The following is a 14,132-nucleotide window of genomic DNA, read 5'->3' as shown; positions in this document are numbered from 1 at the left end:
TAAATATTAAATAATTGATGGGTACCTTGCATTTTGCCCCTTTTCCAGATTGATATTTGAATAACAAGTTACGGATAAGTTTCAGGCCACCACCAATTAGTTTTCCCCTGTTTTGTTGTATTAAAAATTCCTTACAAAAAGTTGAAAGTTGGTCAAATTCAAAAGAACGATAGAATATGTTTATCCAATCAACTTTTCGGTGTCATGAACTTTCATCGTGAGAAGGATTAAACCGAATTCACAGCATCAAATATCAACAGAGTAGATTTTTTTTGAGACATTCTCACGGATCTTTATATGTGAGACGAGTCAACTTTACCGATATTTACAATAAAAATAATACTCTTAGTATAAAAAATAATTTTTTTTATGGATGACCCAAATAAGAGATACCTCTCACAAAATACGACCCATAAGACCGTCTCACACAAGTTTTTGTCGTATCAATATATAGAAATTGGTGATAAAAAAATTTCCAAGGCTTGTGAATTCACGTACCAAACTCACTGCCCAAGTCAAATTACTCGTTCAATGTATTTTTCAATATTTAAGGATATCGATAAATTTTATAACCTAAGTGTCTGAATTATTTGTTTCAGACATATGATAACTATCGATAAACTTACTCGAAAAAAAGAGAACAATAGATAATTTACTATTTTACTTACATTCTACAGTAAATTTATATGAAATATGAAAACATCGACCAAAACAGAAAAAAAAGGATGAAATTCCAATGGATACAAATTTAAACTCGAACGAATGGACATTCCATCACTCTAAAAATCAAGGGAACCCCGAATTTTGCCAAACAATGGACTGCAAAACATTGTATGCGTGAAAACTGAAAGACTAGGAAGTGTTGCTACCTATGTAATGATACAAGAATTTGAATATCCGAATAAACTAGACGGGGATAGTTTACTGTTTTAACCGATAAATCAGAAGGACAAAACTGCAAGATATGCAGCAGATTTTACCAAGCAGACACATTTGTCTAAGAGCGTGATTTCCAACTAGTCGTCGTCTTCTGAATCTGTGCAAGGATATACTAGTAGTGTTAGTAGATCTTCATGAATAAACTTTATCTAAAGAACAAACAAGAACTGACTGCTACACACTAGAATCGGGTTGGTATATGATCAAGGAAGAATATAGAGATACATGAACAATTTCTAACAGTCAAGCGCGTCGAGTGTGACCAAAAGGCAAGACCTAAGTCATAACATGATCAAGATGCTTCAAGGATCAAACTCAACCAAGTGACAAAAAGCATCATCTATGAATGGGAACTTGCATTTTTAACAGGTTTCTGGGGTCAAATTTGTGTTTATCCTACTAACAGGATTTGAAAATTCAGAAGCATTGGGACAAAGGGAAGACTCACATGCGATTTGTAGGCAAGTGAATAGTTCATATATGTTTGAATCAACTTCCCGTAATGCTTACCAGATCGTATATCTTCCCCGACTTTTCCTTTATTTTTCAGCTGTCGTGTGATCATTGACCATATGAGGATCCACCAGTAAATGTGAAACACAAGCAGGGTCAATAGCATTGTATTGAAGACATAGTATATCACCATCATGTAAGGCTCCGATAGTGTCAAGAACTCGCATAAATAGTAGCTGAGGAATGACAACCAAAAAATTTGGTAAGAGGAAAGAGGCATGGACTTACCAAGCAAAGGCAAACTAGAACAGTCACCTTATCCAAATTAGAAATATTAAATATCACATATGATTCTCCTAAAAATTATAAATTTCAACTCCATCCTGAGATTCATGAACACGCATGCCATCAAAATACAATTCATTCACCAGAAGAGCTCAACTTATCGTTAAGAAAAAATTGCAGTGAGAATTTAATTATCAACCTTGATGATCTGATGACCCAAAATGGAAAGATGATGAGCCTCAGTACAAGCCACGAAAAGGCAAAAAAACCAAAGCATATACTAGCTCCAAGATCGTTCTCGGAATATTTAAAAACTTTAGCAGCTTCAAGGAATACATCACTGACATCATGCAGAGCCAGAATGACTGCTCCTATCCGAAAGAACCTAAAACAGTGCAAATCAAATTAGTCAAAATTTTCCTTTTAAGAATAAATCATCAACATTTGTAGCTCTGTGTATATGTGTGTCGTTAACTAATAAAGTAGTTTTCTTCTGTTCATTTTACCTAGGAAATCCACAATAATGTGATAAACTGGACGCTCCATTCAGATGTCCAAGCACTAATTTCTTTTAGAAACTTGTGTGATGTCACAAGATGTTTCATGTTTAAAAGTATTTTAATAGGGATAAATACCAATACTATAACCCTAATATGCATAATTAAATTAATCTTTTACAGACTCATTCTCATAACTTTCAATGTTATCGTTTAATATCAAAGTTTGATATCTTTATCACACTGATTTGGCTAATATGTATTAACAGTAATTACAATTTTCAGAGATCTAGATTTCCACCGCACTGATTTGGCTAATATGTATAGCCCGTGCAAAACAAGTATCACAACAATAAAATCATAAAGATCACGACAAAATATAAACAACCATTTGTCTAGTCTCTGATTAGTTGGTTACTGTTGGATGGCCTTCTACTGGAAACTAAAAACCTATTTCAGGACCTCAGCAATCATAAGCAGCAGATAGATAAAAAAAATACCTCGTGATGTATGAATAAGCTATCAGGATCACAGTGACAACATGATGAGATATCATGACAAAGAAATCCTTCCGGCGTGTTTCCCAAGTAAGGAGGGCAGCAATACCACAGATATAGAACCCACATTGGCACATGTAAATGAGTTTCAGGGAACGCCTGAAACAATCAATCCATTGTCTAAATGCAACGGGCAATTGCTATTAATAGCTTATAGCTTCTGTAGCTCAAGGCATACAATCATGACATTTATGCAATCCTAGGGTCCTGCGAAGATTATTTGTAGCAATGACTAGGAACATTTTTCCCATGAAATATGTACGCAAGGATCAGAACGCAAGGATCAGAAGAGTTTTTGTACGCAAGGTCACAGACTGATGGAGAATTAGTTTCGTCAGCAAAATCTCTGGACTCCACTTCAGTGATTCAAGAGTAAACACAAACACATGCAATAAATCACATAAAATTAACAGAAAATACAGATAGTATGGTCACATAACAGCACTGGAGAGATGCATCGGTTCTGCGATCAAGCAGATGTCATACAAAAAATCCTATTACAAAGCATGAAGAATTTTAAAGACAGAAAATTTATCATTCTTATCACTAAAACAAGAAAGCGAAATGCCTACAGATTGCTACAGTATCCATGATGAAACATTATCACTTACTTCAGCTCTTGATCGGGCCAGCCTCTAAAGAACTCCCTCGCATCGCGGAACCAGGATTCATGATAGGTACTTGACAAAATACAAAACTCAACAGTGGCATAATAGGTTAGTTTCCACATGGACTCTGAACATTTCATTATTTTTGCCTTTGCAGCCTCATTTATTTTTAGCATGGGGTTTCCTCTACTCAACAACCAGAATGCCAGATGCTGAAATAGATGGAATCATTCGTGAACCAGAAATATTTTATCAATGAGCAGTGATATCAACAGCATCAAGAATTATCTGCGATTACCAGAATTAGTCCAACCCAGATTGTATGATGCTAGTATGCTCATAACAATGCTATTGGTACCCAAATTTGACATGTATCGACCTTTGGCATACAAGTAGATTAAGTACAACCAAGACAAGCATTTATTAATCAACACGATATGTTTTCCTCTTTGTCCAAAAAGCTCAGTGCAAACGGCATATTATTTATGTGATCAAAAGCTAAATAACATATTGTTCTGTATATATCTTATTAGAGTAGTAAAAGAGGATACAGGACTACTAAAATTACTTAAAGAACCGAAGTTAGGCTGAAAAACAAAATCTTTGAGATGATCATTAGAACAGCACAGTCCACGGTCTTTCCAAACTTTTAATGGTTCACAACTCATCCAACACAAACTGCAGTGGATGTACTTGATTCATCGTCATTCAATCATATCCAGAGACACTAAGAGTAGTTGGGATAGATCTAAAAAATTATAATTCCTCACATTTTCCAACAGAACCCTCCTGTTTATCGACACTACCTTAACATTTGTATGCTTGTTTCAAGACTTAAATTGGGATCTTGGAACAACTTAAGATGTGAGAACTGACATGCCATCCAACATGCAACATTTTAGAAAACACTGCAATTTTATTAGAACCAGACAACAGTTATTAAATCTGAATATATTATCGTACTAACTAGATGCTCCGACAGAAAGTCATACAAATTTCGTAAGCAAGCAAGCAAATGCTAATTGCTCCATCCATCAAACCTTATCTTGTTGGAATAGTTTCTCAGACGGTCGGTGCGCATAACAATGCACTATGCAAATATCCAAGAGTACTACAAAAAAAAATATCCTAAACTCTTTGTCATTGCTCAACTAGAATCACGGTTGGTGAAACAACACTGAACAATAAAATTCACGACGCATAATCTCATACCCAAGCAAATGATTACCATTGCCATATAATCACTATCCAAACTTATTTTCTCTGATTTTATCTAAAAGAGAGAACTAAGGAGCCAACTTGAATCAGTAAAAAAAAGGAAACAGAAAAAAATGCAGCCACTAGACGAGATCGAGAGATCTTACACGAAAGATGAATCTGTCAAGGAAAAACCTCGCAGCAACAAATGCAAAAGCGAAATATATAGCAACGACAAAATGATAAGCACCGGGGACGCCATTCTGCGCCCAGATCGATTCCATAATATGATTCTCACGCCACCAAACGAGAACTGACCAACCAATCAATCAATCATCACAGGATATTTTTTCAGCACACCAATCGAAGCAAAATCTACATACAGTAACTATGCAGAACAGTAGAAATCAAAGCAAGTGACGATCTTGTTCCAGCTCGATCGCGGATAAGTAATTAAGTAGTGTGAGTGAGAGTGAGAGTGAGTGAGAGTGAGAGTGAGAGTGAAGATCTTGAGATGTTCCCAAAGTATTTGAATAAATTAATCGGAGTCCTCACAAATCTAGTTGTTTTTTGCCTTGTGTGCTTTTTCAAAAAGTTTCCGTTTTTTTACTCTCCCGGTGTACAATGTTCACGTGGATAATTAATAATAAAAACATGATCACTAAATTAAGATAAAATTAAAATCGTTTGAATAATATTTTGTTTATAAACATTTACAAATCTAAATATATCAAAACATAATAGATAAAATACATCATAATTATAAATCATATATATTCATTTATTTATATGATATTTTTTTTTATCTACGTGATTATAAAATAATAAAAGTTCTCTCAAATTAACAAATATATTTTTCGTTCAAATATAATTTTCAATGAATAAACAATAAAAATAAAAATAACATAATAATGAATTTTATCAAAACCAAAATAAAAAATACAATGTACTTAAATGGAGTACACATAGACAAATGATTGTCAAATGAAATTCTCTTAATTAATTAAATTATCATAATAATGTTAAAATAAAACCACTAATCTTATTATTAAGTTAAATATCAATTGTGATTTGGTTAACTTTTAACCTCTTGCGGATTTTGTTTAAACGTATTATATATAGTTAATTTTATATCAGAATGAATTATTTGTAAATTAATATTTATTATTAATAATTTCACGTGAAATAAAATTTTAAAATAATATTACTCAAATATATGTGTAGTAAAACACATATATAAATAAAATAACACAAAAACTTTTATGATACGGTCTTAAGAGTCAATTTTGTGAAATAAATATCATATTTGTATCACTCATGAAAATTATTACTTTTTATGCCAAAATTATTACTTATTATTATAAATATGACAAGATTGATCCGTCTCACGGATAAATATTCGTGAAATCATCTCACAATAAACCTACTAATAAACTACTATGTAATACTCAATTAAAAATGCTAATAAATTATCATTATGCTTCATATTTATTATAAAAATTATCTTGGTTAAAAAATTATAAGAATTATTTCATAAATTTAATTCAAAAGTATAAAGCAATTTTCATTATTTTAATTTCTTATTAATTTCTCTTTTTATGAATAATGTTGAAATAAATCAAACTAATCATATTATATTAGAAATAAAATATTAGAAAAATTTGCAAAACTGCATATAGAATCTACATGCTCTCAATGTCTGTTTTTATTGAAAAATACCATAAAATTGAGACATTAACTAAATATCACAATATAAGAAATTAAAAATAAAATGAAATATGATACCAAGGTCTTTTGTAATAATTATCGTCAATTCAACCGAATAATGAAATAATGTTATTCTCATTTTCAACCTCAACCCAATATATTTTTCTCGAATAATTTATAATACTATTTGAAATTTATCATCTACTGTCTAAATTAATTTATTTAAGGAGAATTTCAAAATTTCACTTTATTAATTTAGTTAAATTAACATATTAATCAAGTTAAACTTGATCACAAATCAAATGATCTCATCCAAAAGCTAATCTATATACTGTCACACTTACACTTTACCTCAATTATTTCATCATAACAAATTGAGTGGAGGTGGTAGTGACAATCATTTAATCGTACACTCCGTTGAGTTGGAATAATAATAATAATAATAATAATAATAATAATAATATATTTATTAATAATTATGACTTAGTTAATATGGTACATGATAGTTTTGTATTAAATTTATGAAATAATTCTTATAAATATTAAATAATTGATGGGTACCTTGCATTTTGCCCCTTTTCCAGATTGATATTTGAATAACAAGTTACGGATAAGTTTCAGGCCACCACCAATTAGTTTTCCCCTGTTTTGTTGTATTAAAAATTCCTTACAAAAAGTTGAAAGTTGGTCAAATTCAAAAGAACGATAGAATATGTTTATCCAATCAACTTTTCGGTGTCATGAACTTTCATCGTGAGAAGGATTAAACCGAATTCACAGCATCAAATATCAACGGAGTAGATTTTTTTTGAGACGTTCTCACGGATCTTTATATGTGAGACGGGTCAACTTTACCGATATTCACAATAAAAATAATACTCTTAGTATAAAAAATAATTTTTTTTTATGGATGACCCAAATAAGAGATACATCTCACAAAATACGACCCATAAGACCGTCTCACACAAGTTTTTGTCGTATCAATATATAGAAATTGGTGATAAAAAAATTTCCAAGGCTTGTGAATTCACGTACCAAACTTACTGCCCAAGTCAAATTACTCGTTCAATGTATTTTTCAATATTTAAGGATATCGATAAATTTTATAACCTAAGTGTCTGAATTATTTGTTTCAGACATATGATAACTATCGATAAACTTACTCGAAAAAAAGAGAACAATAGATAATTTACTATTTTACTTACATTCTACAGTAAATTTACATGAAATATGAAAACATCGACCAAAACAGAAAAAAAAGGATGAAATTCCAATGGATACAAATTTAAACTCGAACGAATGGACATTCCATCACTCTAAAAATCAAGGGAACCCCGAATTTTGCCAAACAATGGACTGCAAAACATTGTATGCGTGAAAACTGAAAGACTAGGAAGTGTTGCTACCTATGTAATGATACAAGAATTTGAATATCCGAATAAACTAGACGGGGATAGTTTACTGTTTTAACCGATAAATCAGAAGGACAAAACTGCAAGATATGCAGCAGATTTTACCAAGCAGACACATTTGTCTAAGAGCGTGATTTCCAACTAGTCGTCGTCTTCTGAATCTGTGCAAGGATATACTAGTAGTGTTAGTAGATCTTCATGAATAAACTTTATCTAAAGAACAAACAAGAACTGACTGCTACACACTAGAATCGGGTTGGTATATGATCAAGGAAGAATATAGAGATACATGAACAATTTCTAACAGTCAAGCGCGTCGAGTGTGACCAAAAGGCAAGACCTAAGTCATAACATGATCAAGATGCTTCAAGGATCAAACTCAACCAAGTGACAAAAAGCATCATCTATGAATGGGAACTTGCATTTTTAACAGGTTTCTGGGGTCAAATTTGTGTTTATCCTAATAACAGGATTTGAAAATTCAGAAGCATTGGGACAAAGGGAAGACTCACATGCGATTTGTAGGCAAGTGAATAGTTCATATATGTTTGAATCAACTTCCCGTAATGCTTACCAGATCGTATATCTTCCCCGACTTTTCCTTTATTTTTCAGCTGTCGTGTGATCATTGACCATATGAGGATCCACCAGTAAATGTGAAACACAAGCAGGGTCAATAGCATTGTATTGAAGACATAGTATATCACCATCATGTAAGGCTCCGATAGTGTCAAGAACTCGCATAAATAGTAGCTGAGGAATGACAACCAAAAAATTTGGTAAGAGGAAAGAGGCATGGACTTACCAAGCAAAGGCAAACTAGAACAGTCACCTTATCCAAATTAGAAATATTAAATATCACATATGATTCTCCTAAAAATTATAAATTTCAACTCCATCCTGAGATTCATGAACACGCATGCCATCAAAATACAATTCATTCACCAGAAGAGCTCAACTTATCGTTAAGAAAAAATTGCAGTGAGAATTTAATTATCAACCTTGATGATCTGATGACCCAAAATGGAAAGATGATGAGCCTCAGTACAAGCCACGAAAAGGCAAAAAAACCAAAGCATATACTAGCTCCAAGATCGTTCTCGGAATATTTAAAAACTTTAGCAGCTTCAAGGAATACATCACTGACATCATGCAGAGCCAGAATGACTGCTCCTATCCGAAAGAACCTAAAACAGTGCAAATCAAATTAGTCAAAATTTTCCTTTTAAGAATAAATCATCAACATTTGTAGCTCTGTGTATATGTGTGTCGTTAACTAATAAAGTAGTTTTCTTCTGTTCATTTTACCTAGGAAATCCACAATAATGTGATAAACTGGACGCTCCATTCAGATGTCCAAGCACTAATTTCTTTTAGAAACTTGTGTGATGTCACAAGATGTTTCATGTTTAAAAGTATTTTAATAGGGATAAATACCAATACTATAACCCTAATATGCATAATTAAATTAATCTTTTACAGACTCATTCTCATAACTTTCAATGTTATCGTTTAATATCAAAGTTTGATATCTTTATCACACTGATTTGGCTAATATGTATTAACAGTAATTACAATTTTCAGAGATCTAGATTTCCACCGCACTGATTTGGCTAATATGTATAGCCCGTGCAAAACAAGTATCACAACAATAAAATCATAAAGATCACGACAAAATATAAACAACCATTTGTCTAGTCTCTGATTAGTTGGTTACTGTTGGATGGCCTTCTACTGGAAACTAAAAACCTATTTCAGGACCTCAGCAATCATAAGCAGCAGATAGATAAAAAAAATACCTCGTGATGTATGAATAAGCTATCAGGATCACAGTGACAACATGATGAGATATCATGACAAAGAAATCCTTCCGGCGTGTTTCCCAAGTAAGGAGGGCAGCAATACCACAGATATAGAACCCACATTGGCACATGTAAATGAGTTTCAGGGAACGCCTGAAACAATCAATCCATTGTCTAAATGCAACGGGCAATTGCTATTAATAGCTTATAGCTTCTGTAGCTCAAGGCATACAATCATGACATTTATGCAATCCTAGGGTCCTGCGAAGATTATTTGTAGCAATGACTAGGAACATTTTTCCCATGAAATATGTACGCAAGGATCAGAACGCAAGGATCAGAAGAGTTTTTGTACGCAAGGTCACAGACTGATGGAGAATTAGTTTCGTCAGCAAAATCTCTGGACTCCACTTCAGTGATTCAAGAGTAAACACAAACACATGCAATAAATCACATAAAATTAACAGAAAATACAGATAGTATGGTCACATAACAGCACTGGAGAGATGCATCGGTTCTGCGATCAAGCAGATGTCATACAAAAAATCCTATTACAAAGCATGAAGAATTTTAAAGACAGAAAATTTATCATTCTTATCACTAAAACAAGAAAGCGAAATGCCTACAGATTGCTACAGTATCCATGATGAAACATTATCACTTACTTCAGCTCTTGATCGGGCCAGCCTCTAAAGAACTCCCTCGCATCGCGGAACCAGGATTCATGATAGGTACTTGACAAAATACAAAACTCAACAGTGGCATAATAGGTTAGTTTCCACATGGACTCTGAACATTTCATTATTTTTGCCTTTGCAGCCTCATTTATTTTTAGCATGGGGTTTCCTCTACTCAACAACCAGAATGCCAGATGCTGAAATAGATGGAATCATTCGTGAACCAGAAATATTTTATCAATGAGCAGTGATATCAACAGCATCAAGAATTATCTGCGATTACCAGAATTAGTCCAACCCAGATTGTATGATGCTAGTATGCTCATAACAATGCTATTGGTACCCAAATTTGACATGTATCGACCTTTGGCATACAAGTAGATTAAGTACAACCAAGACAAGCATTTATTAATCAACACGATATGTTTTCCTCTTTGTCCAAAAAGCTCAGTGCAAACGGCATATTATTTATGTGATCAAAAGCTAAATAACATATTGTTCTGTATATATCTTATTAGAGTAGTAAAAGAGGATACAGGACTACTAAAATTACTTAAAGAACCGAAGTTAGGCTGAAAAACAAAATCTTTGAGATGATCATTAGAACAGCACAGTCCACGGTCTTTCCAAACTTTTAATGGTTCACAACTCATCCAACACAAACTGCAGTGGATGTACTTGATTCATCGTCATTCAATCATATCCAGAGACACTAAGAGTAGTTGGGATAGATCTAAAAAATTATAATTCCTCACATTTTCCAACAGAACCCTCCTGTTTATCGACACTACCTTAACATTTGTATGCTTGTTTCAAGACTTAAATTGGGATCTTGGAACAACTTAAGATGTGAGAACTGACATGCCATCCAACATGCAACATTTTAGAAAACACTGCAATTTTATTAGAACCAGACAACAGTTATTAAATCTGAATATATTATCGTACTAACTAGATGCTCCGACAGAAAGTCATACAAATTTCGTAAGCAAGCAAGCAAATGCTAATTGCTCCATCCATCAAACCTTATCTTGTTGGAATAGTTTCTCAGACGGTCGGTGCGCATAACAATGCACTATGCAAATATCCAAGAGTACTACAAAAAAAAATATCCTAAACTCTTTGTCATTGCTCAACTAGAATCACGGTTGGTGAAACAACACTGAACAATAAAATTCACGACGCATAATCTCATACCCAAGCAAATGATTACCATTGCCATATAATCACTATCCAAACTTATTTTCTCTGATTTTATCTAAAAGAGAGAACTAAGGAGCCAACTTGAATCAGTAAAAAAAAGGAAACAGAAAAAAATGCAGCCACTAGACGAGATCGAGAGATCTTACACGAAAGATGAATCTGTCAAGGAAAAACCTCGCAGCAACAAATGCAAAAGCGAAATATATAGCAACGACAAAATGATAAGCACCGGGGACGCCATTCTGCGCCCAGATCGATTCCATAATATGATTCTCACGCCACCAAACGAGAACTGACCAACCAATCAATCAATCATCACAGGATATTTTTTCAGCACACCAATCGAAGCAAAATCTACATACAGTAACTATGCAGAACAGTAGAAATCAAAGCAAGTGACGATCTTGTTCCAGCTCGATCGCGGATAAGTAATTAAGTAGTGTGAGTGAGAGTGAGTGAGAGTGAGAGTGAGAGTGAAGATCTTGAAATGTTCCCAAAGTATTTGAATAAATTAATCGGAGTCCTCACAAATCTAGTTGTTTTTTGCCTTGTGCGCTTTTTCAAAAAGTTTCCGTTTTTTTCCTCTCCCGGTATACAATGTTCACGTGGATAATTAATAATAAAAACATAATCACGAAATTTAGATAAAATTAAAATCGTTTGAATAATATCTTGTTTATAAACATTTACGAATCTAAATATATCAAAACATAATAGATAAAATACATCATAATTATAAATCATATATATTCATTTATTTATATGACATTTTTTTATCTACGTGATTATAAAATAATGAAAGTTCTCTCAAATTAACAAATATATTTTTCGTTCAAATATAATTTTCAATGAATAAACAATAAAAATAAAAATAACATAATAATGAATTTTATCAAAACCAAAATAAAAAATACAATGTACTTAAATGGAGTACACATAGACAAATGATTGTCAAATGAAATTCTCTTAATTAATTAAATTATCATAATAATGTTAAAATAAAACCACTAATCTTATTATTAAATTAAATATCAATTGTGATTTGATTAACTTTTAACCTCTTGCGGATTTTGTTTAAACGTATTATATATAGTTAATTTTATATCAGAATGAATTATTTGTAAATTAATATTTATTATTAATAATTTCATGTGAAATAAAATTTTAAAATAATATTACTCAAATATATGTGTAGTAAAACACATATATAAATAAAATAACACAAAAACTTTTATGATACGGTCTTAAGAGTCAATTTTGTGAAATAAATATCATATTTGTATCACTCATGAAAATTATTACTTTTTATGCCAAAATTATTACTTATTATTATAAATATGACAAGATTGATCCGTCTCACGGATAAATATTCGTGAAATCATCTCACAATAAACCTACTAATAAACTACTATGTAATACTCAGTTAAAAATGCTAATAAATTATCATTATGCTTCATATTTATTATAAAAATTATCTTGGTTAAAAAATTATAAAAATTAATTCATAAATTTAATTCAAAAGTATAAAGCAATTTTCATTATTTTAATTTCTTATTAATTTCTCTTTTTATGAATAATGTTTAAATAAATCAAACTAATCATATTATATTAGAAATAAAATATTAGAAAAATTTGCAAAACTGCATATAAAATCTACATGCTCTCAATGTCTGTTTTTATTGAAAAATACCATAAAAATGACATTTACTGAAATGTTTCAATGACACTTGTAGAATATATATATATATATATATATATATATATATATATATATATATATTGAGACATTAACTAAATATCACAATATAAGAAATTAAAAATAAAATGAAATATGATACCAAGGTCTTTTGTAATAATTATCGTCAATTCAACCGAATAATGAAATAATGTTATTCTCATTTTCAACTTCAACCCAATATATTTTTCTCGAATAATTTATAATACTATTTGAAATTTATCATCTACTGTCTAAATTAATTTATTTAAGGAGAATTTCAAAATTTCACTTTATTAATTTAGTTAAATTAACATATTAATCAAGTTAAACTTGATCACAAATCAAATGATCTCATCCAAAAGCTAATCTATATACTGTCACACTTACACTTTACCTCAATTATTTCATCATAACAAATTGAGTGGAGGTGGTAGTGACAATCATTTAATCGTACACTCCGTTGAGTTGGAATAATAATAATAATAATAATATATTTATTAATAATTATGACTTAGTTAATATGGTACATGATAGTTTTGTTATTTAAAAATGATGTTAAAAATTCTTCTTAAAAAATATATATATATGCAAAAAAATTCTTCATAAAATAGATATTTACGTTTTATGAAATAGTCTGGTAAGTTTTAGAATATTCAATTTTTCTATTTAAATGGAGTTACAGAAACAAATATATTGGCGCTAAATAAAATAAGACATTAAAAAACTCACACTAAACAAGTTAATGTAATAAAACACAGCACGATTGTGTTTGAAGACAATTTAATGCTACCAACTTAGAAAATGAGTTGTTGCTTTAAGCCAAATTTATCGTCCTTGACAGAAACAATAAATGCTTGTTAATATATGAACTTGTATTTACACATTTCAATCATCGAAAATGATCAATTAAATAATTTTCGATGATTGAAATGTGCAAATACTATATCTATATATATATATATATATATATATATATATATATATACACACACACACATTTTTTCAATGCAAACCAGGAATCCAGTTGAACACGCATATTTCAATTAGGCTTGAGTTTGATTCGTTTAAGATCGATAGA

General features: G+C 31.2%; 2 protein-coding genes across 2 annotated transcripts; both read right to left on the bottom strand.

The window, feature by feature from the left end:
* Window positions 1–626: 626 nt before the first annotated feature.
* On the bottom strand, window positions 627–5,042 carry LOC142527777 (ceramide synthase LOH2-like). The gene is made up of 6 exons (XM_075632707.1): window positions 4,704–5,042; window positions 3,343–3,551; window positions 2,675–2,830; window positions 1,877–2,062; window positions 1,450–1,628; window positions 627–1,036 (listed from the first exon to the last, which is right to left on the bottom strand). Exons 1-6 carry the CDS (start codon window positions 4,818–4,820, stop codon window positions 1,017–1,019), a joined length of 867 nt encoding a protein of 288 aa, XP_075488822.1. The 5' UTR covers window positions 4,821–5,042; the 3' UTR covers window positions 627–1,016.
* A 2,455-nt stretch (window positions 5,043–7,497) lies between these two features.
* Window positions 7,498–11,787, bottom strand: LOC142527778 (ceramide synthase LOH2-like). The gene is made up of 6 exons (XM_075632708.1): window positions 11,484–11,787; window positions 10,123–10,331; window positions 9,455–9,610; window positions 8,657–8,842; window positions 8,230–8,408; window positions 7,498–7,816 (listed from the first exon to the last, which is right to left on the bottom strand). The coding sequence occupies exons 1-6, from the start codon at window positions 11,598–11,600 to the stop codon at window positions 7,797–7,799; spliced, it is 867 nt and encodes a 288-aa protein (XP_075488823.1). The 5' UTR covers window positions 11,601–11,787; the 3' UTR covers window positions 7,498–7,796.
* Window positions 11,788–14,132: the final 2,345 nt, after the last annotated feature.

This window comes from Primulina tabacum, chromosome 15, assembly GCF_025594145.1.
Source record: "Primulina tabacum isolate GXHZ01 chromosome 15, ASM2559414v2, whole genome shotgun sequence".
NCBI lineage: Eukaryota > Viridiplantae > Streptophyta > Magnoliopsida > Lamiales > Gesneriaceae > Primulina > Primulina tabacum.
The sequence above is the reverse complement of the archived record's forward strand: the minus strand, read 5'-3'. Positions and strand labels throughout refer to the sequence as shown.

What these genes read in the sequence shown, in the direction of transcription:
- LOC142527777 (XM_075632707.1), bottom strand. Translation starts at nt 4,820, where the DNA reads ATGGAATCGATCTGGGCGCAGAATGGCGTCCCCGGTGCTTATCATTTT. An exon ending in GCTTATTCATACATCACGAG is followed by an intron (nt 2,063 to 2,674) that starts GTATTTTTTTTA and finishes GCACTGTTTTAG; the next exon opens with GTTCTTTCGGATAGGAGCAG. An exon ending in CGGGGAAGATATACGATCTG is followed by an intron (nt 1,037 to 1,449) that starts GTAAGCATTACG and finishes ATCCTTGCACAG; the next exon opens with ATTCAGAAGACGACGACTAG.
- LOC142527778 (XM_075632708.1), bottom strand. Translation starts at nt 11,600, where the DNA reads ATGGAATCGATCTGGGCGCAGAATGGCGTCCCCGGTGCTTATCATTTT. An exon ending in TGGCCCGATCAAGAGCTGAA is followed by an intron (nt 9,611 to 10,122) that starts GTAAGTGATAAT and finishes TGATTGTTTCAG; the next exon opens with GCGTTCCCTGAAACTCATTT. An exon ending in GCTTATTCATACATCACGAG is followed by an intron (nt 8,843 to 9,454) that starts GTATTTTTTTTA and finishes GCACTGTTTTAG; the next exon opens with GTTCTTTCGGATAGGAGCAG.